Here is a 27,940-nt window from a genome sequence, read left to right as displayed (position 1 = left end):
TGCTATGGTTACGGTCCCTTTTAGGTAACTAGGTTGCCATAGTGTCTGAAAGCTCAAAGCTCAGCTGCAGAATAAGGAACTGGGGGTATATGCACTCAAACAGAGGAAACACACACACAAACCCTTGCACTCACACACACACACACACACAGGATCACACAGGCATCATCAACCATGATATACGCATATATGAAAATAGAGTAAAGATGTAAACATTGAGAAAATTTCATATGGCACACATTGTTGAAAGATTCATTTTTGGTAAATATTCAAATTAGATGTGAATGACAGACATGCAAAGTTTCAGAGATATACTAAAAGAAACTACATTGTTGTTGCATTTTTTTATTTTCTGCTGAAATCACAATAAGTGTCCCTAAAATTATTGTAGGTTATCAAAGAGAGTTAATCTCAAATAGTTAATTGCAATTTGTTAGTAACAAAAATGGTAACTTGTGAGCAGCATTAAAAGGTCTTTGAAGCATCATCTAAACAGCAAATTCAGTAATATTTAGCTCCTTGTTAAGCTGGAGACATGCTTATATAGTCTATTTTGACAAAGAGTTTACATGCTCCCTTTTAAAATGAAAGGTGAAACTGAGATATATTTATTATTTACCATCAAACATTATTATTGCAAATCGCGCAGTTTTCATTCATTAACAATATAATCAAATGTATTTTTAAAATGTATCTATTAAAGTGGATTGTAGCTACCTACGGATTGGAATTTTGTTTAAATAGAGTAGGAATTACCAAGCAAAGTTTAGCCACAATTTTATAATATATGTAATATATAATATACATGTAACATTTACAAATATCCAAATGCTTGTTGAAAGACTTGGGTTCAACCCTGGTGAATAAATATAAACAGATTAGCAATATGTGAACCTATTTTTAGTGCACAGAAAACCTACACACGAGTATTGCTATAATGAAAAAAGGCCAAAAATAAAAAGTGATTAAAAAATTATAAAAATGCTTTAAAACAATAAAAAAGACTTGGGATTGTGCTAAAGAACATTATACAAACCCAAATGTTATATTGTATTAGCATAAAATTTAAAAAATTCTTAATATCTGTTTAAGAGAGTTCTGCTTGGTTTAAAACTCTATGTAATATTGGTCTAAATTAAACCTGTTTATCCCTGTTAAACTCATTATTTGCCACTTCAGTTGTTCTGTTGCATGATTCTGCATGCATACAATCAGCTTTCTGTTTCAAAAGTTTCACTTCAATTTGGAGAATCTGGAGTGTATTGATGTTCTTGCTGGGTTCAGAAATAGAAAGAGTTAGAGTGTAACAACATTATAAACACACAAAGCAAAAATTGATCTCAAGACACAATCTGTCCACTAACATTTACAACCCAAAGGAATGTAAAAGTTTAAAAGTGCAAACTGCAAACAAAGGCAACTGCAGCAGCACATCAGGGAACATTATAAGTTTGACCCTATTCAAATTCAAAGGCAGTTTTGTGAAACTTTGTTAGTAGATACTTTTGACCATATACCCTTTAAATATGTTACTCTAAATATTCAATAGCAAGCATGTGCAACACGAAAAGCATATTTACAAAACAGACACACAAAAAACACACATATTGAACAAACATGCACTCAAATACACATTTTACACCACACTACCAAAAGTTGTAACATTATCAGCGGCCAACAAAGAGGGGGGTGGATTGCTGGCAAGTGTCCCTCTTTATATATAATGTGAAGAAAGATTTCTATATTAGACCTTACATTCCTAACTGTAAATCCAACACATGGATCCACCCATTAATGTACATGACACAGACTTATAGATGGTTATTATCAGGAAGAGGGAAGGGTGTTCTGGGCCATGCACACAGTGGTTGGAACACCACGATTCATGACACACACTGAGTCTGCAGGCTGTTTGTGCCGGCCCTGCCGAGAAACCTCTACAGACATGAAAAAGAAGAGAGACAACAGACGAGTTATTACCCAGACATCTAGAGAACAAATACGGGTGAAGAGGGTGCAGGATGACGTGCGAACGAGTGCAGAAGAGAGATGGAGGGGTCAGGAGGAGTAGGAGGAAGGGATGAAAGGAGACCAGAGGGTGACGTTAATGCAATCTGCAAGCAGGCACGTTTCCCATGCATCCAAGGCAGGCTTCTGCATCATACCTCATTGTGCAGAGAGTATGTTGACACTGTTGTTTCCGATATTCAAACTTCAGCTTGTTCACGGCATGCAGGTTTGTCATTGTTTCCTTCAAACGTTAAAAGTTTTAATTCATCACCATGCTCATCAGTGCAGCCTGCCATGCTGCTCCAACTGGAGACACGTGTTTTTCCCTTTTCACTCCCTTCCAATTCACATCTTTGTGCCTGTCAACTTCAGGCCAAAGAGAGTATTGGCACAACCAAAGAGAGAAATAGAAATAATGCAAACTTTCCATTCCAATAAACAAAACAAACAAACAAAAAACTAAGCCCTCTAACAGGTTTCATACAAAATTTATTTCATGCTATATTTGTAGTCATGTTTTCTTGTTTTTCTATGCAGTTATTGTTGCATAACAGTGCATGCATTTGTTTTTCCTCAACGTTCTAAATTGCATACAATTCTCTTATAATGTAAATATACATCTGTATTTTTTGCTTTTCTTTGTATTCGTAGCTAAAAGAAATTAGAGAAAAAGTATGTTAAACATCTTGACGTGATGCCATTTTTCTTGTTTTTGATTTTTTTTCCCCCTTCCAAAAATAACACTGTCAAAAGTCAGCACTTGATATGTAAAATATACAGTTGCTCACTATAGTTTTCCACAGGATCTATTCACTAATAATTATGTCATAAAACATAAAAATAACAACTCATTTTGCTCAGTTTTTTTTTTCTCTATAAGATCCAGAATCACAAGCATGCCAGACAGAAACAAAGTTGAAAAGTTTGAATTTACCACATAGAAAGCTTGAGAAAATACAATCTATCTTACGTCAGTAACCACTGAAGTGTCTTATTCAGATTTTGTGGTCAATGTGACCAGAGCTTAGTCATATGTGGTTAGTAACAAATGAAAGACATAATGAAGAAATCTGATGCTGAAGTAAATAACATGTTCTTTGAATATTTCATTATCCATGGCTACATGTAAATTCTGCAAAAGTGAAGAACTCTACAAAGAAAATATTTGTTTTGTACAGATATTCATAACAGATATAGAATAGTTTCCTCTTTTTTTATGTAACACCATGCAGCGCATGCTAAAAGGAACAGGTAAGAGTCCACTACATCTGTCACCGATGACACTGCATGTACTCTCATTAGTGATTAGAAAACTCATTTTGCTTGTTTTTAAGCCAGACATCCATCCATTGCACTCTTCAGCTGATGTATGGTCCTTAAGTTCTTCCTTAAAAAGTCCCGGTCCATGTGCTCCCTCATTCAATCAGAGTGCATTAAAGACAGACTCTTTCTGAACAAAAACATACGCCACTGTGATGACTAACAACATCATCTAGTGTGCTGTTATTCTCTCTACATACACATCCCTCCTTTGGACTCCAGCCTCAAATCCCTGTGGCCATTGTGAAGTCAAGAAAGGCTGGAGAAGGGAACCCAAGGTTTTGGTTCCCCCTCTGAGATGCTGCTCCCTTCTCAGGTCACTTTAAGCACCTCTGACTGCATATACTTAACTAGTGCAGGTTCCTCTTTGCATGGATCTGAAGTAGAAAATACATGGGGGGATGGGATTGCTCAGGGTCATCGTGCCAAAGGGCCTTTTTTCATTCAACTCAGAATGAGGAGAAAATTAAGACTGAGAAAATAAGACTATTGGTATTTTTTGATGTTTTTATCTCTCTCTCAAAAACTGTGATTTGGATTGCTTTTGAAATCCAGAGCAAAAGAGGTTGGAGAAAGAGAGATGGACAGAAATGCACGGACAGAGTGAAAGAATTACAGAGGAAGGAGAGACACTTGCCGTAGAGGCTCTGACATGCAGAAGGAGTTCAGGCTGGGATCTCATTAAACAAGCAAAGAGAGAGGGGAAACACTAGAGCAAAGGGGAAGTAAAAATGAAAAGGGAAAAAAAAAAGCAACAGGTCGAGAATAAAAATGGCTATTGTTGTCTTCCATTTGTGAAAAAGGGTTTTATGTAAAAATTTACTTGTGCAAAAAGGGACACTCTTGAAATCATAATAAATCATTGAAATTCCACAAGTGGAATTTATACAATTAACACGGTCGATTTAACCTGGAAGGGAGATTTTGCTTCAAAAGATGAAAGTCTTTTTGACAGATGTTTCCAGTTGAAGTGATCCCTGGATCAATAATGTGCTATAATAAAGTAAGGTATTGATTTCTGATCCCAGTTCTTTTATAATCGATAAACATTTGTGACTAGGGAATATTTCAAACTTTCCCTGAGATGTTTTAGACATTGAGGTTTCTCTCTGATGGCATTGCATGGGTTGAGAGCTGGTAGGTAAGGACAAGAAACAAGCAAATCGGACACAGGAAGAGAGGAGACAAAAACACTGTTCCAGAAGACAAGGACCAGAGAACAAGACAGACCAGACCAAATCAAACACTGCAGAGAACAGAAGGCAGCAGAGCAGGAGGAAGACCCAGGGAGATAGCTCTAACTACACCACTGCTCCATTTTTTAGAGAATGGAGGGGATTGGAGAATGGGATCGCCGCAGGAGAACAGGCGGGCCGCAGGACCCAGTAGACATCGACACCACCTCGGCCAATGTTCGGGCCTTGCTGGTTATGGTGCCCAGGCTTCGGGACTTTTGATAACCTTCAGTTTAGTGGAGAGAAATGTGCACAGGGCAATTGCTGAGACACAAAGGTTTTGATAGTGCACTGCTTTACCAATGTCATCTTGCTCCACACAATGTTTTCATACCTGGTCGTTGCTGCTAAGGGTCAGATTTTAAAGGGTTTAAAATTGCATGCAATTTCTGTGAGATGGCATGCACAAAGACCAGTTGGTTAACCTGGCATTAGATAGGGCAAAGAAGGCTGTGGACTGCAAGGCATAAGACAGACAATCAACCAATCGATTGAATTATGTAGTTTACAGATTCATTGATCTATAAATTCACACGTCAAAATCAACGATAAATTTGACATCAAGGCAACCAAACGATTAATGTCCTGATCTAGTTATATCATTCGTCAGGGTCACTTTCCAATTTTCAGCCTGATCTCATGAAAATTACATGACTGTGGTGACATATTTGCAAAATGACATTATGTGGTTCTGTGATTACACATTTTGCACCAGTTCCAATGTGAAATGTCCACTGTGTGGCGCTGAAAGCGAGTTACCTTAAACCTAAATCTAACTGATGGTGCCATAAAATTCAAATGTGAAATGAAAAATGCAATTGCTTAAGCAATCACGTCATTCTGTGGTGCTTCTTTGACACTTTTAGCTCATGTGTTGACTTGGATACACTCTAGGACTCAGACCCTTGTCCTTTGCATCGCCACTGCAACACATCCATCAGTTAAGCAATGCACAATTCGATCATGCTTGAAAAATCTTGTAAACGCTGTTGGTTATAAAATGCAACATTATGTATCACCTTACAAGCCATTCACTATAGCACAAGTGTTTTGATGTCATAAGATAGCATTTTGTGAGGAACAGGGCTAAAAGTATGTTTATGAACTGACAATGTGCAGTTTTATTGATTGTTTGTATAAAAATAATTAAAACGAGCCATGTAAAATCATTTTGCAATGTAGGTATAGTAATGTGATTCAATGAGACCAGGCTGTCAATTTTAGGCACTTTTCCATAGTCTATTTGTTTGTGGCATAAATGTACAGTATATGTCAACTTTTTCTTTGCCTCTGTGCAAAACCAAGTCTTCACTTTCTCATCCAATACCATACAGGCATCAGGACAGAGTGTGCAGTAAAGCTGCAGGACTGCCCAAACACATGCACAACATAAAGCTACAGAAAAAAGAAAAGTCCACTCCAAAAAAGCACTGCATGCACACACACACACACACACAGGCACACTAAAAAACATCTCTATAACAATCACCCACAACCATTAACGTTTACTTACACAATACACATAAACCACAGATACATTTATACAGAAAAAACAACAACAACAACAACATATTTTTTGGGAACCATGTGTGTAGTTCTGCCTAGTGATTATGTTGGATTGAGGTGCATTTGGCTGGGTAGGATTTGAAGTCAAACAGAGCATGCTCACACAGAGCAACATGTCATATGACACAGACAGACAGCGCTATTGGTTAGAAAATGATGACGCACTGGAATGACAAATTGGTAACACTTTTTAGGATGGTAGAAGTAGAAAATCTCTTTTGAATATGATTCATTAATGGCCATGGCTGGTTTTGCTGTTGGTGTTAGTTATAACTGTTGTTGAAACATCACTCTGGGTGTGATTCTTTAGCCAACTTTTCTCAAGTCTATTCATACAGCATGGGTCAGATTAGTTGACATCAAGGGAAGTTTAAACTAGAACAGTGCCATGAGTTTACTTGAGAGTGTGTCGGTCTTTATATCACTACATTAATTTGCACATTTGTTTACATACTCTAAAGCTACATAGTGTGCAGGGGCCTTTTATTTATCTAAGGCTGCTGGGAGTGGTTTGAACGCTAAGCCGTATGACAGTAAAACAGGAATGGATATCAGGTGGTGACCCTGGCATGGCCATCCTCTGGGCTGTGCGCCCAGCCTAGCTGCAGCAGTGGGTAACCCTGTGGGCCATACGTCGGGCCGGCCGGCTCCGCCCCTGACCTCCCTGAGAACGTTCCGGCTATGGGAAAATCAGGTAGCAAAAGGAAGATGGTAGAGAGGGGGAAATGGAGGGAGATAACAACATAGAGGCAGACCACAGGCATGTACAGTGGTGTAAGAAACAAGTAAAAAACAAACAAACACAAAGAAAAACAGAAAAAAGGAAAGATTAAGGTTGGCCCCAGGAGGCAGCTGTATGTGTGTTATATGAGTTTGACATAATGCAGCGAGGTGTGGAAAAAAACTTATTTATAATATGTTCAAAAGAGAAGAGGGTTGGAGAAATGTGACTAGTGGAAGGATCTGAGCGTGCAGGGAAGGGTCCTTATATGATACTGTCTGCTTCATCGTATTTGCATATTAAAAATAGGCAAATAATTTTGACAGTAATCCTTAAAAAATAATAAAATAATTAATGAAACTTTAAATAAAAGATGTAGCTTCCTTGCAGTTTCCTGTGAGCCAATAGGAGTGAGCCAATGTGGGCAAGTAAAGTTTGAGTCTGACTTCCAACTAAGATACATGAGATGGGAACCTATATGTTGGGAATATATTATTTCCTGAGCACAAATTTGGTCTTTTATCTATTTTGTCATGAAAATGCAGATTTTTGTCTAGTAACAAACCGTCTGTTGTGGGCGCGCTCTGCTTGTCTGTAGATTGGAATGTCTGTGTGTTACGCTGTTTCGCTGTACTGTATGTCTTTATTTTGTTTGTAGTGCACCTGATATATTACATTTGTGTAGATGTTTATGTGTGTTGGGCAGTGGCCTAACACAGAGGTTAGCTGTTACATACCCTTCCTCACTCTGGTTCCTGTGTTAGTAGATCGTCTGCCGACGTTCAGGAGAAAACATGGAGTGTCTCCCCGTGGCTCACTTGGGTTAAAGATCTGGCCGTCCTCAGGGGAAATAGCTTGGTCTATGTGGGGACAATCCTCATTGGCCAGTGCTGCTTTAGCTGCTTCACCATTCACTTTGGGATCTTCAAACACATAAGCACATGTAAGAACATGTAGCCACAACACCCAAACTGATGCATGTGTGGGGTTGTGCTGGACAGAAAGATAACATGAATATTTGGCAGCATGGATGTAAAGGAATGAATGTATGTATGACCAGTGTTCACCATTATGTCTGACCAGGAGCATACTCATTCAACAAAAAGTAAAAGTTATGCATTAGAGTTTGCATGCTTAAAGCCTAGTGTGTCAGCTGCTTATGTCATATTTACTAGTGGGAAACTCACAAGTTGTGATTTTGGAAAGGATGACAGTGATGAATAAGATAGTGGAGAGCAACTCTGCAACTCAATAATATTAATATGACAGATCTTAATGCCAACAAATGTAAAGCAAATGACTCACCACTGGCATTTTCTTTATGCAAATTCATTAATAATTTGTCAGATGCTATGCATTTATAAATCAAGCAGGTTGTGTAAAAGTGATGAAGCTATATTCACTTTTGCTTATCCAATGGTACAGTGCAAAATAGAGCACTTGCTGTTGTTCATTATGTATTTGTTTTAGTTTGGTTTCTTTCACACTTTGATTCTGACCTGAATGTGTGACATTTGCAATAACGAATGGCCAACTCAGATGTAGAAGCTTTCCAGGTGCACTTGAAGGCAGCATAAGAAAAACTAAGCTAATTTCTGATAACCACAACAAAAGAATTACCATTACTTTTCATCGCAGGTTTTTGACCCAAATATAAATTCTAATAGGGATAAATTAAAATAAAAAATCTTTGAAAAGCTTGTACCCAGGTCCAACTGCAATAAACACACTTACAGCACACATATTCTTATGTAACACCACACTTAACCAATCAGCAGGGTTCAGATTTGGCTCTACTCCAAACAATGAAAAAGGAGCAGTGAATTATAGCTCCTGGCCACAATGTAATATGTAAGGAATAATTGACGACGGACTGTTGAATTATTGAAAATGAATGCACACACGAGGTGGTACTGCGGCCACGACGTGCAGCAGAGTGCATTATTTTCCAATAATTCAACAGGCCTTAGTCAATTATTCCGTTACACCACGGTTATAACACTGTTACCACAATTTCTGATTTCGTCCCTACAATGCTCTTGTGAGTGGAACTACTATCTTCCACCATGGATTCTCTTGTGAGTTGAACTACTTTCTTCCGCAGCGGATTCAGCATCTTGCTTCGATACAGCACAAGCCTTCGTTCCCTTCAGAATTAGCAACGGAGGGCTGTGAGGCTTGCACTGCTGTTCTAGAGCACTTCTTGTCTAACAATGTAGTGTGTTTGTGCATGTGTCAGTGTGCGTATGCATTTGTGTGTGAGTTTGTTTTTGAGTGATCGACAGGGAGAAACTCAGAAACTGAGAGAGATCGCTTCTGGGATTACCTTTTTTTTGTTGCAGCTCACGTCAAAAGTAACATCACTTCAAAAATCACCAAGATGTAAGTTTAAGCACACTTCTCATCAGCAGCAAGTGTCGTAATACTTCCATTGTAAACCTTAACAACTGTTCTCAACCCCACTGAGATGCAGGTGTGCGCTGACATGATGGCTCTGTTTTTGCTAACGAGTGCGTGCGCAATGTGTGTGAGAGGGGGAGTGCTAGGGTGCTTGGCACAGATATTTCAGACAATATAGAAACTGTTGTATTGATCAAGTGTATCTAGTTTTGATACAGCTCAAGTCTTCGTTGCTAGTTTGAAAATGTCACTTAACAACTAGCAATGGAGGATGTACTTCTTTTCAGCATTGGAGTAACAAAGTAGTGCATGTCCGTGCGTGCATGTGTGTCGTGAGAGATCACGAGATGAATCTGTGTTTGAAGTGGCTCTCGTCAGAAATAACTTCTCTTCAAATTGCCAAAGTGTACGTTTAACTATACTTCTCAGTAAATGGTCTGCATTTATATAGCACTTTTTTAACCTTAGAGGTAACCCAATTGCTTTACACTTTGTCCCAATCACCCATTCACCCATTCACACTCATACACCAATGGCTCACTTTGCTCCTGAGAGAGTATATGTGAGAGAAAGAGAGGGGGAGTGCGACAGTGCTTTCCAGTATAGCTTTGGGATGCTGATTAGGGCAAAATACATTCAAACATTAAAAGATGCACATATTAAAAGTTATTTCGGACTATATACTGTAGAAACTGTTGTATTGATTAAGTCGCGGGGGTGCGGCTCTGTTTGTTGGTCACAACTCGAGTCTGTGTGCAAGCGTATGTGCCTATGTACTGTTTGTGTGTCAGCGTGTGTAAGTTTGGGTGAGACGAGAGAAAGAGGGGGCACAAGGGCACTTTTCAACCAAAAAAAATATATAAATTTATCAATTTATAGCCATTTTTTTTGGTTCCTAACCAATTTACTTTAACCACTGTCTTTTTTTTTACATGGTTATTTTGCTGTGGTAGACTGTGTATGGTGAATGTGTGTGAGAGGAGAGAGAAATAGAGAGAGGAAGAGGGAGCGAAGTTACTTTCAACTGAAATTGAAATAAATTTAGTTCATTTAGTTTGTCATTCTTATTCAATGTACTTATCCAATGTCTTTGTCTTACCTGATTATTATGTTGTGGTAGCCTGTACTGCTTTTTGAAATAACTGAAATAATTTGGCATAGTGATATGGAAACATTATGCTGTCAAGACATGGAACTACTTGCAAAATAATTGCAACCCTTAGAACATCCATCAACCAATAAGAATCAAGCATTCAACAGACCCATGGTATAAATAGAAACAGCTCATGGCAACCAGCCTGTTCACCTGTGAGCTCTGTGGCAGCCAAAAGCTTCTGCTCACTCGATTTACACCTCATCGATCAGACCAATGAGAAGGGAGAACGCTGCCAAAGCTCCTCTGGGGAAAGAACGCTGTGAACTATCATATCTCCCACCTGAATTTTCCATTGTATCGCCAACACTGATTCAAGCACGCCCTTAATAGCATATTACTTTCAACTAAATAGCATCTATCAGCAAGTGCAGCCGGGTTCGACTGCGGTTATTCAAATGGGACATGAGTCTGGTTGGTAATATATGTGGCTTCATTTCATTATGGGCTATTGATAGATAGTAAATTGTGCACAATCTGTAGACACATACACATATAAAGTAACACCACTGCAACTTAAAACATATTGATATTTTGTGTGGTGTTTTTATTCCCCAGGTCCTGTTCTTCAAGATAAATAAATTCACCTCAATTCTTTGCATGACCAATTTAGAGTAAACCTCTGACTTTTGGCAGTTAGTGTGTAAAACACCCAAAGAACATGTGAGTCTATACATGATTCAGGCCATGTTTTGAGGTTTTGGTATCAATATTTTAGTGCATTTTTGTGTGGTGTGTGTACACAAACCCTCAAAACATACACTCAGGCCACATCCACAATAATTCGTTTTTGTTTGAAAATGCATCTTTTGTTTGACATTTTGGCCTTCCGTCCACACCGAGACAGAATTTTTTTAAAACACTCTTCCAAATGGATGAATTTGAAAATGCTTCATCGCGTTGTAGTGTGGACAGTGAAAATGGAGATATCTGAAAACTATGATGTATTTGTTACATGTGTTTGTATGTCATGTGATCCGTTCCACCCAAAATAAATCAAGATGGCTGCCCATGTTGTAGCCCCATTGTTCTGACTGCTAATCAATTTGATTGTTAAAGAGAAATGTTACTTTGTACAACCTTCACAATGCTTTCCTTCAAAGGAAGTGGGAAGTTTACTCGGAATTGCCGTCAGGCGTCAGAACGCAAGGACAACTGCGTTTCAGACCGCCCATGGAACGGCAATTTTTTTGCATGCGCTTCAAGGGGTTTTAAGACAAAGACAGAGAGCATTTTGAAAATGCCATTTTCGCATGCATCTGGATTAATATGGATGTTGCCTCAGGAAAAGCAGTGAAGTGACACATTTCTTTGTAACGGAGAGTCTGTAAACAGGAAGGGAAGGGGAGATGACTCATCTTTATGAGTAGTTTCATGAACACAAGCAACTCATTCTCAATTCTCTTGTTTCTGTTTCTTTTTCTTTAAAATTTTGAGGCCTAAAGTTAGTGTACTGTTGTGTAATGCATCAGTAACAGTGTATGCATACATACAATACATATGCATATGTATCAGCTGTAAGTCATATCCATCATAAACTGTTAAATCCATAGCCTGATATTATTTTACAAAAAAAGGAACTATAAGATAGTGACAGATGAAATCACTGTCTACAGAGGACAATGTTTTGATTAATCTCAAACACGACTGTGTGTTAGTGTCACCAAGATGCGCTGAGAGTGTTGCTGTGCTACTCAGGCCAATTGAACAGATGCTTTCACTCTATGAGGTGGTGATTTTAATGGTTCTATGCCCACAGTCAAATGGATGGAGCTGATAATCAAGGCCTTTCTGCTTTGTAAAAATGCATTTAAAATAGAAGCTGTACTAAAAGTAACAGGGGAGAGACAGAATAAGGGAGAGAAGAGGCAGTTGAGCATGAAGACAGTTTCACTGTATTCACTGTCAGTTATGTGTTCCGCGCTCAACTAAGCATCCACCATTAGAAATGCATATGCATTTTATCCTTCAAGTGTCACTTAACAGTCATGTACTGATTTTACTGCATTCTTCCTCAGTGTGTGTGAGGTGTGTGTTCTGCAGTGCTGTGTGAATAGCACAGGAATCGTGCAAGGCGAGTGATTGACTGCAGCTCATTGCAGGGCGCGATTCCTATTGTGTGGTTGCTTGGACACCATTGCCATAGCAACAGGCTCTAGTGCAGTGTAAAAACAGAAAATGAAATGATAAAGAGATGGTGTGAAAACAGAATGCACAATAGAACTTTTCACTTCATCATAAGAAAGCTTTGTTTGAAACTAACAAGACAGAATGTTCAGGCAAATAGATATTGCAGGAAGTACTCTTTCTTTCTCTCTTTCTCTTCTTTGATTGAATTATTGCCATGCCTTAGCCTGTCTCAAATTGTGACATCTTTATTCTTTGAGTGAATTCTCAAAGTTCAGTGTTTATCCCAAGCTATCTCATCAGTGGGATGGTTATTTCATCTACAGATGTGCTGTTTGTGTTTGTGTGTAAAATGTAAGTGAATGACATACTTTAGTACAGCTTTTATGCAGCATTGCATCTTTATACAGAATTTGATTTAGACATTGATTCAAATTCACTCCACATTCAGTTAGTGCACAGGGACACACCGGCTATGCTGTACTTTTTTCTTTTATGTTTTAAATGGCTGTGGAGATTGATACACAAGCACAATCCACCACCACTATGTGCAATGTTTAGTTTTTTTTAATAAACACATGACAGGTGCTGGATACAAATCACCAAATCACTTAATACATTTTGGATTATTTTCACTCTGTTTATAATTTTGATGTAGGAACATTAAGCTGTAAAATGCAGTTTGATCTCTGCGTGAAATTATCTGACTGTGGTGACATTTTTGCAAAATTATGTTACATGGTTCCTCAAAAGTATTACAGCAGTTCCGAGGTTGAATGTCCAGTGTGTGGCTCTAATAGCAATTTAAACATTCCTCAAATAGATGAGGTTTTTAAGGGTTATTTTTAGCTTAAGTATCTAACTTTTTCTGTGTTAAAAATAATTTCCCCTATACCAGTTTGTTGAGACAACACTAAGTAAGCCTTGCAAAGGTTAATTTTCTCAAAAACTGTAAACATTGTCTCTCTATGGCACTATACAATTCCTGTGTTAGTTTTGAAAGCATTGTTTATTTTTGCAATTCCGTTTGATGGTGCTAGTTTCACAGATATGAGATACTTGAGCTTTAAAATTAATGCTCTGTCGAGTTAACTTACCTCACTACCCTAAACCTTAAAGTTGGTTTTGTACTGCAAATTAAAATGTATTATCTTTCAAGTCATGCACTATAGTAAAAGTGTTTTAATGTCATAAGGTAACATTGTGTCAGAAACAGAGCAAATAGTGTTTATGAACTGATAATCGGCTATTTTACATGTGAGTGTGAAAGTGAATAAAATGAATTGTTGTTGTTGCGCCTCTAGTGTTAATTTTACCTGGACACTGTAGCAATACGTACAATGAGCTACGTAAAACTCATTTTGTAAAATAGGGTCGGTATAGTAACGTGAATCTATGAGCCCAGGTTCTTAAATCGACAAGGGGTTTTAACATAATTTATTATAAATCCTGATTAGCTGGCCTTATATGTTATCCACACAATCTATGACCGAGTGCTGTGAATGAAGGCACTTAGCACCACTTACTTGGCTGTAAGAATGTTGAGTAAAGAGTGGAGTGGTTTATACAGTATATCTTATTTCAGCCTGATCTCACATATAAATTGGCTGATCTTTCTTTAGCCAAAATCGGTATATGTTGACCGAATTTGAAAATACTGCCTCCAGAGGCTAAAGCAGTAAATGTTTCAGAGCATATAAACAAGTGAGACATCCATTTATATCCTGAAGAGTTTGCCAGAAGCCAGTTGTAAAAATAATTGCTTTCAGCTGAACAGAGTGTAAAACAGTGAAGAGAAATGCTTATTTTATTTAATCTACCCTTCAACCAAAACTCAAATCTAACCTTAACCAAAAAATGCAATCTTCTTATCATGCTTATGATTGTTCATACAAATGTGATTACTTCCTTGTTTGATTGGGGACTGAACTGTGGTCTCCCATGCAACTGACGCAACATGCTACCAGTCAAGCCACGAGGGAAAGTAATTGTTGTTGAGCCATTCCAAATATGTCTGGTGGGACATAGGGCATCTCAGTGAGTCAGCATAATGTTGCCCTAGGTAACAGAAATTTTGGAAAAAGCATGCCAAATTCCTGTGTGATCATGTTGCTTATTAATGCTGGTCAGTTACTCTGTAAATGTGTCACATTAACATGTAGGTGAGTATGGAAAATACTCATGTTTTTCCAGAAGCAACAATGATTTATGTTCTCATACACTTCTCACAAACAAAATGAGATAACATAGATACTGACTATGATGATGTGGTCAACAGCATCTGTAATTTGTTACAGAATAACAGCTGTTCACTTTCTGCCACTCACTCGACATTGTGTCGAATGTAGTGACACAAGGGGTCTTTCTTGAGAGCCTTGCGTACCCCTGAAATTGAGAAAAGGCCAATGAGAAATTGGCAGACAGAATTTGCATGTCCCGCCCCTGGACATACGGGTATAAAGGGAAGTGGGCATGCGTCTGTCAGTCAGATTTTTTCTTTGGAGCCGAGCGGCTGGGTGTCTTTTTAAAGATGTCTTTCCGCCTCTGTGTAGTTCCTGGATGTGGTCGATATCTCTCCAAGACTGACAGTCATAGACGCTGCCTCGTGTGCCTGGGTAGCGATCACACTGCCACCTTCGGGTCAGCCCATCCAGTTTGAGGCCAACGCGCAGATGGCCGACATGCTTGCCACTGTGAGCGTGGGCTTGGACTGGAACAAGCCTTCACGACTTGACGATTGGTACCTCGGCTCAGGGTGCAGCTCCCAGCCTCCACCCCAAACGGGAAACCTTTCTTCTCGGAAGTGCATGACATGTTGAGGAGGTCGTGGAGGGCACCTTTTACTGCACAGAACCAGACTCCTCACTCCTCCGCTCTCACTACCCTTGATGGTGGGGCAGCCCATGGGTACATGGATGTCCCCCAGGTGGACAGAGCTGTTACGATCCACCTGTGCCCTGAGAACGCCGCCACCTGGCGGGATTGCCCGGTACTACCCTCCAAGGCCTGTAGGATGACATCGTCGCTGACCTCGAAAGCCTACAGCGCCACCGGACAGGTCGCCTCCGCCCTGCATGTCATGGCACTCCTGCAGGTCCACCAAGCCAAGGCACTTAAAGAACTGCACCTGGGTAGTCCCGACCCCGATGTGCTGCAGGAACTGTGCTCTGCCACCGACCTAGCTCTCAGAGCCACGAAGGTCACAGGTGCTCGAGCCTGGCACAGGGGTTCATCTAAAACAGTTACAGAGGCTCCTGGGGAATGTGGCAACCTTGGCCGCAGTCACGCCGCTCGGGTTGGTGCATATGAGACAGCTTCAGCACTGGCTTCAGACTCGAGTCCCGAGGTGGGCATAGCACCACTGCACATACCGTGTGTTAATCACCCCTTCCTGCTGTCAGACTTTCAACCCTTAGACAGACCTCTGTTTTCTGCGGACTGGAGTCCCCCTATAGCAGGTTTCCAGATGTGTTGTGGTCACCACAGATGCCTTTCAATAGGGTTGGGGTGCCATGTGCAACGGGCATGCAGCCGCTGGCTCCTGGATAGGGCCCCGGCTGCATTGGCACATCAACTGCCAAGAGTTGCTGGCTATATTCCTTGTCCTGTGGAGGTTTCTCCTGCTGATCCGGTGCAAGCACGTCTCTATCCGTTCAGACAGCACAGTGACGGTAGAGTACATAAATCACCAAGGCGGTGTGCGCTGTCATCATATGTCACAATTCGCCCACCATCTCCTCCTTTGGAGTCAGCAGGCACGCCACTCATATCTCGGGCAACCTCAACATGACAGCGGACACAGGTTTCGCCCAGCGGAGAGTGGAGGCTCCACCCCCAGGTGGTCCAGCTGATTTGGGGCTGGTTCAGCATGGCACAGGTTGATCTCTTTGCCAGACTTGGTTCTCGGATCTCACCACCACCCTGGCAAATTCTCCTGAGGAAGGACCTTCTTTCCCAGGGACAGGCACCCTCTGGCATCTGCGCCCAGACCTCTGGAACCTCCACGTCTGGCCCCTGGATGGGAAGCGGAAGATCTGAGTGACCTACCACCTGCAGTCATAGACACGATCAACCAAGCTAGAGCTCCCTCTACCAGGCAACTTTATGCCCTTAAGTGCCGCTTGTTTGCAAATTGGTGTTTGTCCCGGTCTGAAGACCCGCAAAGATGTGCAGTTCAGTCAGTTCTTTCATTTCTGCAAGAGAGGCTGGAGGGTAGGCTGTCCCCCTCCACCTTGAAGGTGTATGTAGCCGCTATCATCGCCCACCACGATGCAGTGGACGGCAAGTTCTTGGGTAAGCATGACTTGATTATGAGGTTCCTTAGAGGCGCCCTGGCCAAGCCTGTACCCCCCCTGGGATCACTCAGTGGTCCTCTCGGTCCTTCAGAGACCCCCCTTTGAGCTGCTTGACTCAGTTGCAGTCAAGGCCCTCTCCTTGAAGATGCCCCTCCTGATTGCGCTTGCTTCCATCAAGAGGGTTGGAGATCTGCAAGCATTCTCTGTCAGCGACACTTGCCTGGATTTCAGTCCAGCAGATACTCACGTCATCCTAAGGCCACGACCGGGCTACATGCCCAAGGTTCCTACGACCCCCTTCAGGAATCAGCTCGTGAACCTGCAAGCGCTGCCCTGGGGGGAGGCCGACCCAGCCTTTTCGTATGTGCTTTGTGTATCTATTTGGACCACACGCAGAGCTTTAGATGTTCTGAGCAGCTCTTTGTCTACTTCGGCGGACGGCAGAAAGGGAACATCATCTCCAAACAAAGGTTGCTCACTGGGTGGTTGACGCTAACTCTCTGGCCAACCAGACCCAAGCCAACCCCTTGCGGGTTCGAGCACACTCGATGAGAAGTGTGGCATCCTTGTGGGCTACAATACAATTCTACAATATCAGGGTTGAGTCTGTCTCGTCCCGTAATTTGTCAGGTCCAAGCTGGTAGAACTCGGTAATACGGAACAGCTGACCGGGTGTTCCGCTTGCACCTAAAACCCTTCACCAAGCTGATCTACTGCACTCTCTCTCCCAGGTTAGCACTAAGCTCTCGCTTCCTGGATGTTCTTCCTCCCAAGCCTTCTGGCCTGTGAATTCAGCGGAGGCCAGAAGTGCTCGGTACTGGGGTAGGGCTCCGCAGGCTTAAATCCCTCTTCAGGCAACTCCCTGTGATATATTTTCTGCGGTACCGTCCCCCTGTCAGCAGACCCAGTCCCTCTGTCCCCGGTCACTGTGTAGGACCCTCATCAGGTAGGACCTACCACCGCGCCACTCCCACATGTGGCTTGACAACCCATGTGGTGTATTGGCCACATATCACCTCCCCCTAGTCTGGGCAGGATGTGGTCTTCGCAGGGTCTTTTACCCTGAAAGAATAGCATCGGGAAAGATCACCCTCCCCGGTGCATTTCATAGCGTTAAGATAGCACCAGCCACTTTACACTCTATGCAAGAAACATAGAGAGCGAAAAGGCCATGGCTGGCAATGAGACGTTGTGTCCCCCTTGCCACGACACTAGACCTACCACTGTAAATGTCCGTACCTTATTCTCGGCTCCTCAGTGCAAAAACCTGACTGACAGACGCTTCCCTTTATACCCGTATGTCCGGGGGTGGGACATGTAAATTCTGTCTGCCAATTTCTCATTGGCCTTTTCTCAAGTTCAGAAGTATGTGAGGCTCTGAAGAAAGACCCCTTGTGTCACTAAATTCGACACAACATCTCATTACCTCCATCAGGGAACAAGGTTACAACAGTAACCATGACGTTTACTACACCAACCTTCTGCAGCTACAACTGCTACTAGCCAGAATAGTGTTACAGCCAACATATGACAGTGTACAGTATTTACTGAAAGGTAAAAAAATCAAACACACACACACACACACACACAACACACACACACACACACATACATAATAAACCCAGTAAAGAAGGTGGAAGAGTATCGGTAGCATGTGAATAAATGAGCATAGTGGAGGCTGAGCTGCAGTGCTAACTCTACCCCATTAGTAGGACTAGTACCCCCCCTTTGTATGTTATGGCTTCTTAAGTAGGCATTATAAATGGGTTTAACAATATATAGGAATAATTCAATGTAAAGTGCACATAAACCAAGTCAAGTGGTCTAAGATGAAAAAAAATAAAATAAAAAACACTGCCCTAAAGATCTATGCACATTGTACAGTATATTTCACAGCAGGCATTTACAGGCTTTCATCATTACTGGAGAGTCTGGGGCCCATCAAGTACACAAACTATTGTACTATGATGTTGTAGGGGGGTTTAAAATTATTTAGTTTATTTATTCATATTGCAAAAACATCACCAATGCATTTATTTCTGGTGATTTTAGGAGCATCATTTGAACACTTTCTTAAGTAGCCTATATATATTGTATAGCATTAATGAATGGACAAAAAAATATTGTCACCTTTTCACATTACACAGCACAAAGTTACCGTTCTCAAAAGCCTGCTGTGGCAGTATCATGGCACAGTGATTGTACAATATGGTAAAATATACAGTTTTTATATATGGCAGGCCTATATCATGGTATTTATATGAAGGCTACTCCAAAGAACATATCCAAAAAACATGGTATTGGTTTGGTTTTTGTACTTTTAAGCGCTTTTATGTAATGTAAGTGTTTTGATACACTTTTATTTAGAAAGTATCTTTACCTGCTGTAGACAATCGTTCACAGTCAGCACTCATACTCACACATGATCTTCATCAAATGCAGCTGCAGGTTTTGTTTCAAAGTAAATGTTCTCTTAATTTAGCTTTGTTTTTATTCTCTGTCTTCTAAAGCATCCCGTTACTGTTTTACTGCATGACAAAGAGCTTCAAACTATTCAACCCGCATGATAGACAGCGATGCCACCGTAGGCGCTCGTCTATGTCACCAAATGGGTTGACCAGCCCTGCTAAAATGAAGGGTTTTGTTTTTTTGAGCTCTTCAAGGGATAGTTCACCCAAATATGATCTTGTCCCTGGCTTTAAACTAACAAAACCAATGTATATTGTGTACATATAAATAAGACATTATTAGGGCAAGCTGATCGACAAAAACAAGCTGTTGAATGAGTGTGCTACCACTTTCTGGGTGTATGTGATTTATCCTCAAAGGAATATGATGGAAAAAATATATAGATATACAAAATGTAGCATGGGGTATTGGTTGTTACGCAACCATGGTGCAGACTTGTATGTGTTTCTATGCTTGTTGATGTGAGGAGGCTGAATAAAATGCAGTGTGATGAGATTTTGTAAGTCTCCAGATGGTTGGCTGTATTTGAATGATTTTCAATCAAGAGATTTTGCACGCAAGTTACGTGTATTTTTTGGGCTTTAAGGCAAATCTAGAAAGATGGTGAAGAGGAAGGAAACATGAGTTTAATGCCATTTCAGTCCTTAAAGGGACAGTATACACACACACAAACACACACACGTTGGTACTACTATTATTACGAGGACTCTCCATAGACATAATTATTTTTATACTGTACAAACTTTATATTCTATCCCCTAACCCTACACCTACCCCTAAATCTAAACCTCATAGAAAATGTTTGGCATTTTTACATTTTCAAAAAAACATTGTTCTGTATTTTTTTAAGACGTTTGAATTACAGGGACACTAGGGGTGTCCTCATAAACCACATTTATAGCATAACACACATTACTAGTGTGTTACCTAAAAATATGTCCTTGTAAACATCAAAAACCAACTCACACACACAGACATACACAGACACAGACACACACACACACACACACACACACACACACACACACACACACACACACACACACACACACGAGACACGCACAAACACACACACATGCATAAATGAACATTCAGTCATTTACCCTCATGTTGTGAGTAAAAAACCTGAATGACTTTGTTTCTCCAGGGAACACAAAAGGAGATGTTAGGCAGAATGTTATCCTCAGTCACAATTCACTTTAAAGGAATAGTTCATCCAAAAATGTACATTCTCTCATCATTTACTCACCCTCATGCCATCCCAGATGTGAATGACTTTTTCTTCAGCAGAACACAAACGATTTTTGGAAGAATATTTCAGCTCTGTAGGTTCATTAGATGCAAGTGAATGGGTGCCACATTTTTGAAGCTCCAAAAAGCACATATCAGTAAAATAATCCATAAGACACTTGTGGATTATTTAATATCTTCTGAAGCAAAATGCTAGGTGTTTGTAAGGAAAAGATCCATAATTAAACCTTTTTTTTTTTTTTACAAACAATTCACGAGGGTTGAGGTCACGCAGCCTCTCGTGTGTTGTTGGCAAGTGTTGTTGGCAAGTTCTGATATAGTTTATAGTTTGTACAGAGAACTGACGTGTAAAATACGGAAAAATATGGAACCGCAGTGTTGTTTACTACAGAGGAGCATAGATATTCAGATTTATTTGGCTGGCTTGGATACGTCAACTTCAGAACCATTTTGGAATTGTCAACAAGGAGAGCTGTCTGAATCGGTTTTAAATGCAAGTGTATAGAGGAGATACCTCAGACTGAACCCCTTGCTCAGACCACAGCATAAACTGCTTTTGTGAAAAAACAGTATTGCGGTCCAAAGGAACAGCTGCTAATACAGTATCTATGCATGAAATCTATGCAGTCACGTCACGTGGCTTATGCAGTCACGTCACGCGAGAGGCAGTTTGAACTTTACCCTCGTCAACGAGCTGACCGGACGCAAACATTTTTTGTAAAAATATTGATGTATTTCTTACACACACCTAGCAATTGCTTCAGAATACATTCAATAATCCACTGGAGTCATATGGATTACAATGATGTATGATGGCTATATGTGCTTTTAGGAGCTTCAAAAATGTAGTACCCATTCACTTGCATTTTATGGACCTACAGAATTTAGATAATCTTCAAAAATCCTTGTTTGTGCAGAAGAAAGACAGTCATACAAATCTAGGATGGCATGAGGGTGAGTGAATGAAGAGAGAATTTTCATTTTAGTGTGAACTATTCCTTTAATTGTATGGACAATATATATAATGAAAGTGAATTTTGACTGAAATCCAAATAACTTTAAGGTTAACATCTCCTTTTGGGTTCTATAGAATAAAGTCTTACAGGTTTGGAACAGCATGCAGATAAGTAAATGATGAATTTTCATTTTTGGACCATAAAATCAATTCATGAGGACATTATTAGAAACGTTTCTTACCTGCTCTGTTCATTTCTAAAATCTCCTCCTGGGCAGCAAGGGAGCAATGGTCACTTGGTGGGCTGTGGTGAGGCGAGCACATGGCTGACTTACAGTAATTAGGTGAGCCCAGCTGGGGGGCACGGGGAATATGCTTGTTCTTTTTCTTTGGTAGCTTTTGCTTAGCCATGGCAAGAGAGTAGTACATCCCAAAGTTATTGACAATGACAGGCACAGGCATGGCAATTGTTAATACACCAGCCAGAGCACACAATGCACCCACCAACATGCCTGACCATGTCTGAGGATACATATCTCCATAGCCCAATGTGGTCATAGTCACAACAGCCCACCAGAAGCCGATGGGGATGTTTTTGAAGTGGGTGTGCTCGCTGGCACGTGGGTCATTGGGATTGGCACCGATTCGCTCTGCGTAGTAGATCATGGTGGCAAAGATGAGCACTCCAAGGGCAAGAAAGATTATAAGTAGGAGGAACTCATTTGTGCTGGCGCGGAGAGTGTGTCCCAGAACACGCAGCCCCACAAAGTGTCGCGTCAGCTTGAAGATCCGGAGGATCCGGACAAATCGAACCACTCTGAGGAAACCGAGAACGTCCTTTGCTTCTGAAGAGGACAGCCCGCTCAGGCCCACCTCCAGGTAAAATGGCAGGATGGCCACGAAGTCTATGATGTTGAGGGTGTTTTTGATAAATTTCTTTTTATCTGGACAGAAAGTGACACGCATGAGGAACTCAAAGGTGAACCACACCACACAGACACCCTCTATGTAGGTTAGGTAGACCACTGTTTCTGTCTCCTGGTTAATCCTGGTGCTGTTGTCTTGAGGGTTAAAATATGTGCGGTTAATGATGGGGTTGAAGGCCTCGTGTGTCTCCAGGCAGAATGTGGTTATGGAAACCAGTATGAAGAACAGCGATGCAAATGCCACCCACTGCAGCAAAGAGAGAGAGAGAGAGAGAGAGAGAGAGGAAAAAAAAACAATATTAAAAAGAAACACTTTTGTATACATCTAAAAAAAACATTCCCACAGAGGCAGGAGTGAAACTAAGGTAAGTATTTTTAAGGACATCACTTTTTCCACTTTCTTATGAAATAAAATATCCTTATATTTTCATCTACAGCATTTCCTTCACTGGTTTCATCTACTGCATCCACACTTAAAAATGGCAGCAACATCCAAGGCTAATTTATTTATTTAATTTTTTTTACTTTTTAAGCTTAGGGTTTATAAAGGCACAGTGTCTGACTGGGGCTGTATTATTCTGCTTAACCTCAACAGAGTATTTGAAATCTATTCCTGAGAGTGAGGAGAAAGCATTGTGTGTGATGTCTGGTAGAGCAATATGAGTAAACACAAGATAAAGTTACAGGCAAACAAACAGTATTGAAAATAATCATACTTTCCAGTCTTTCTCTATGACTCAAGCTAATGTAAAGCTCATAGAATAGTGACTGAAATAATGTGAGATCCATCACAGCAGTGTTTCCATGGTTTTGATTTCACTATAATATCTGTTCATATAACATGCAAGTAAATTTAGTAAGCACACAGTCCAACAATGGGACACCATTGATTTTCCTTTAACTAGTCAGAAAACTTGCAAGAATAAAACCAACCAGCAGACCAAACACAATTAACGAGGAACAAACCAAGTTAAATTATGATAGAGGAGCATTCCCTCTCTCCCTTTACAGTTTGATGACATAAACTGCGAAGTAAAATATAATAGCAATAATACACCTTATTTATGACAGAGGTCAACGGAGAATGGCCAGACTGGTTTGAGCTGACAGAAAGGCTACGGTAATTCAAATATCCACTCTGTACAATTGTAGTGAGCAGAATAGCATCTCAGAATGTACAACACGTCAAACCTAGAGGCGGATGGGCTACAACAGAAGAAGACAACATCTGCCACTTATTAGGACTATACTACAAATGTATATTATGATTTGATGCAAAAAAGTATTTGAAAATCTGACAAAAAGACACAGGTACAAGACTTAAATGGTCTTAAAGTCTTTCATAAGGGAATGAACTACAATCCCATGAACCATTGCAAATTATGTAATCAAATAAAAAACGATGGAAAAATTAAACCATTGATTAAAAGGGGACCTATTATGCAAAATTCACTTTACATGGTGTTTGTACATAAATGTGAGTCGGCAGTGTGTGAACACAACCACCCTATAATATTAAAAGTCCACACACACCTCTTTCTTATATTTCTATTAATCAAAAACAGTGTGTCAAAATGAATGGTTTTCGCTTCACGTTAGAGCAGGCCTCACCCACGACTGGTGACGGACTCCACCATTATAGATCCTCCCCTGAGTGATCTACACACAGTCTCCCATTTGTTTCCACGCTGGAGCAGATACAGTGAGAAGAATAATGTCTCAGCATCTTAAGCATCATTAGTGTTCTGTTGTTGGCTGTAAAAGTGAACATAAGAGTATTCATGTACTCCCAGTATCAGAGCCACTGAAGACGCAGTGGACAAGTTTTGTTTTTGAAGGAAATGTGCCCAAAACATACAAAAAATAATGTATGTTTGTGCAAATCATTTTACACCAGACTGCTTTGTGAAAATAACATAAAATAAAATAAAATACAAATTTTATTCTCAAGCATGGATCAGTACCAACTGTTTGTGTTCCTGCTTTATATCCTGAAGATGTATCTATCACATTTAATATTTTGTGAATGTTTGCAAATTGCCTTACCGAATGTGACTGTTAGCTGATTCCACGGCTAATGCAGCTAAAGTTACCATTGTCTCTGATTGTATTCACAGAGACCAGAGCTATATCTGGGGCGGGGAGAAGCAGCTCATTTGCATTTGAAGATTCCACCCAAAAAGAGACATTTACAACATGGTATAATAAATGATCCGTGGGGTATTTTGAGCTGAAACATCAAATAAACATTCTATAGAGATTTAGAGACAGTATATTTTAAGTTTACAGCAAAAAATAATATAATTATTTTGAGAGCAAAGGGAGAAGATGAACACCATATTCTCTGTTGCTTCCGATTCTCATGTGATGCTTGAGCTTCCTAGAGTATTGCACTTCTCGATGACATCACAAAATGTGCGCACGCGAATGACACACTATAATATATAGATATACAAAATGTAGCATGGGGTATTGGTTGTTACGCAACCATGGTGCAGACATGTATGGGTTTCTATGCTTGTTGATGTGAGGAGGCTGAATAAAATGCAGTGTGATGAGATTTTGTAAGTCTCCAGATGGTTGGCTGTATTTGAATGATTTTCAATCAAGAGATTTTGCACGCAAGTTACGTGTATTTTTTGGGCTTTAAGGCAAATCTAGAAAGATGGTGAAGAGGAAGGAAACATGAGTTTAATGCCGTTTCAGTCCTTAAAGGGACAGTATACACACACACAAACACACACACGTTGGTACTACTATTATTACGAGGACTCTCCATAGACATAATTATTTTTATACTGTACAAACTTTATATTCTATCCCCTAACCCTACACCTACCCCTAAATCTAAACCTCATAGAAAACGTTTGGCATTTTTACATTTTCAAAAAAACATTGTTCTGTATTTTTTTTAAGACGTTTGAATTACAGGGACACTAGGGGTGTCCTCATAAACCACATTTATAGCATAACACACATTACTAGTGTGTTACCTAAAAATATGTCCTTGTAAACATCAAAAACCAACTCACACACACAGACATACACAGACACACACACACACACACACACACACACACACACACACACAGAGACACGCACAAACACACACACATGCATAAATGAACATTCAGTCATTTACCCTCATGTTGTGAGTAAAAAACCTGAATGACTTTGTTTCTCCAGGGAACACAAAAGGAGATGTTAGGCAGAATGTTAGGCAGAAAGATCTCACTCAGACTACATCCACACAGTCAAATGTTTGGAATTGACAACTGTATTTACTGACAGGTTTAAGTATCAAATTGTCCCATGCATACAGCAGCAGACCAGAGCAGATCTAATAAAGTCTGTATGAACAGATAACCTAACTCAGTCCTATTCTTTAACTTGCGATTGTCTTGAATAATGCCTGCAACAACCATAGTGACAAATAAAGATAGCAAAAGATTTTATATTGTGTCTCTAAGGATTTTTATCTTATTCTTACTTCTATTTTTTTACTAATTTGGGATGTGCCTGCTGCTTTCATCTTCTCAGACATTTGACCCCTGACTGACCCAGACCATTGATCCTAAATTTGAAGAGGAAATTAACAAGGTGAATAAGCAAATAAAGAGGAGATTTACTAAACTGTAATGGGATCAGATGCTGTATCCGAAATCATTCACTCATTCAATAGTTCCTATATATTGAATGGCTGTGAGTGCACTATATCAGCAAGGAGCGAACAAAATGAGTGAGTGAATTCAGACGCTGAAGTACACAGAGCATCGGAGAGAGCTCTTCAGCTGTCGCAGAAACACCTTTGTCATATGTATTTTATATTATATACCTTATTTTACAAAGTAATAATAATAATACTTTTTAATTCTTATCAAATGGTATATTAATACAATAAATCTTTCTTCTGTATGTCATTTTAAATATATACTTATATATTGTACATTCATGATGACTAAATTAAAAACTGCCCACAAGAATAAACACATTTTTAACAAGCGTACATTATTGTATGCATTTGCTTTGTTTTAGTTTCTTTACTCCAAGCTGTCAGCATGTAATAACATTGCAGTAATGAAGGAAGCAGAAATTGTGTGGTAGTGACGCAGTTTATAGTAGATTAGTGTCCCTGAATGGCTGGATGTCTGAGTGATGTCTGGAGAATAGCATAGGATTTATAGACAATTGGAAGAGTTTTTGAGGTTTTCAAATCGCCATTCCGAATGTGACTGTTAGCTGATTCCACGGCTAATACAGCTAAAGTTACCATTGTCTCTGATTGTATTCACAGAGACCAGAGCTATGTCTGGGGCGGGGAGCAGCAGCTCATTTGCATTTGAAGATTCCACCCAAAAAGAGGCATTACAACATGGTATAATAAATGATCCATGGGGTATTTTGAGCTGAAACGTCAAAGAAACATTCTATAGAGATATAGAGACAGTATATTTTAAGTTTACAGCAAAAAATTATATAATTTGTTTGAGAGCAAAGGGAGAAGACGAACACCATATTCTCTGTGGCTTCCGATTCTCATGTGATGCTTGAGCTTCCTAGAGAATATTAATACAATAAATCTTTCTTCTGTATGTCATTTTAAATATATACATATTTACTCACTAAAGAGAGAAAATTACTCCTCTTAAGTAATTTGGCTCATAGTCTTAATAATGATAGTATTTGACTAACTGGGGCCCAGGTCAGGAAGCAGACAAACTAGTTAATTCCAACGTCTGCTAGTTGCCTTGAGACGTCACACAGGTCACATAAACTACAACACATAGAGACTGTGCCACCTAGATATCAAATAGAGACTGTGTCTGTTCCATGAACTACCAAACGCTAAATCATTTAGAAAACAATTATTAATGTGAAACTTGAAAAAAAAAATAAAGAAATTAAGATAAATATCATATAAAGGTAGGGCTACTAGTTTGGATGTGATCTTTTTGACTGAAACCTGGCTTAAACCTATCACGTTTATGTGTTTAGTTAAGGATTTGTGTTCGTGTCTTTTATTTTGAAAGTTTAGTTCCGGTTACTGTTTAAGTCATATGGTTTCCTGGTCATGTGATGTCCTGTTTTCCCTCCATGTTCATCTGTCTTGTTTTCATTGGTTTATTGTCTTGTTAACTCAGTATCTAGTTATCTTGTTATTAGTTCAGTCTCGTCATTGGTTGTTTATGTCATGTGGTTACCCATGTCCTTGTATTTAAATCCTCATGTTTGCCATGGTCCTTTGTTAATGTAACATTGTTTGGAAGTCAAGTCAAGTCAAGTTCATGTTTATGTTTATGTTCACGTTTTTGGATTTCACGTTGATGTAAATAAAGTGCACTTGGGTCACTGAGCCAGGGTCCAAAGTCATGATCACCAAGCCAGAGTGCCACGTCATTGTCGCAGAGCTTGTGCCACCTCCTTTCCTGGATCCTGAGTCTACTCCATGCCATGTCACAGCCACACCTTGGCCTGCTCCATGCCATGTCACAGCCACGCCTGAATGTGCTCC

At 40.0% G+C, this 27,940-nt stretch overlaps 1 protein-coding gene across 3 annotated transcripts in view; it reads right to left on the bottom strand.

Moving 5' to 3' along the window:
* Positions 1 to 130: 130 nt before the first annotated feature.
* LOC127618632 (potassium voltage-gated channel subfamily C member 1-like) overlaps positions 131 to 27,940 on the bottom strand; it is a 74,634-nt gene continuing 46,824 nt past the window's right edge. Inside the window, exons 2-4 of one of the 3 annotated variants that reach the window (XM_052091205.1) lie at positions 21,745 to 22,675; positions 7,590 to 7,775; positions 131 to 4,791 (exon numbers count right to left, since the gene is read on the bottom strand). In XM_052091205.1, coding sequence (XP_051947165.1) covers positions 4,652 to 4,791; positions 7,590 to 7,775; positions 21,745 to 22,675 — 1,257 coding nt within the window. In that variant the 3' untranslated portion in view covers positions 131 to 4,651. Of the gene's footprint in view, positions 6,811 to 7,589; positions 7,776 to 21,744; positions 22,676 to 27,940 lie in introns of all 3 variants that reach the window. The other 2 variants (XM_052091218.1, XM_052091211.1) reach the window with 2 other exon arrangements.

Source organism: Xyrauchen texanus, chromosome 2, assembly GCF_025860055.1.
Source record: "Xyrauchen texanus isolate HMW12.3.18 chromosome 2, RBS_HiC_50CHRs, whole genome shotgun sequence".
Taxonomy (NCBI): Eukaryota; Metazoa; Chordata; class Actinopteri; order Cypriniformes; family Catostomidae; genus Xyrauchen; species Xyrauchen texanus.
The sequence above is the reverse complement of the archived record's forward strand: the minus strand, read 5'-3'. Positions and strand labels throughout refer to the sequence as shown.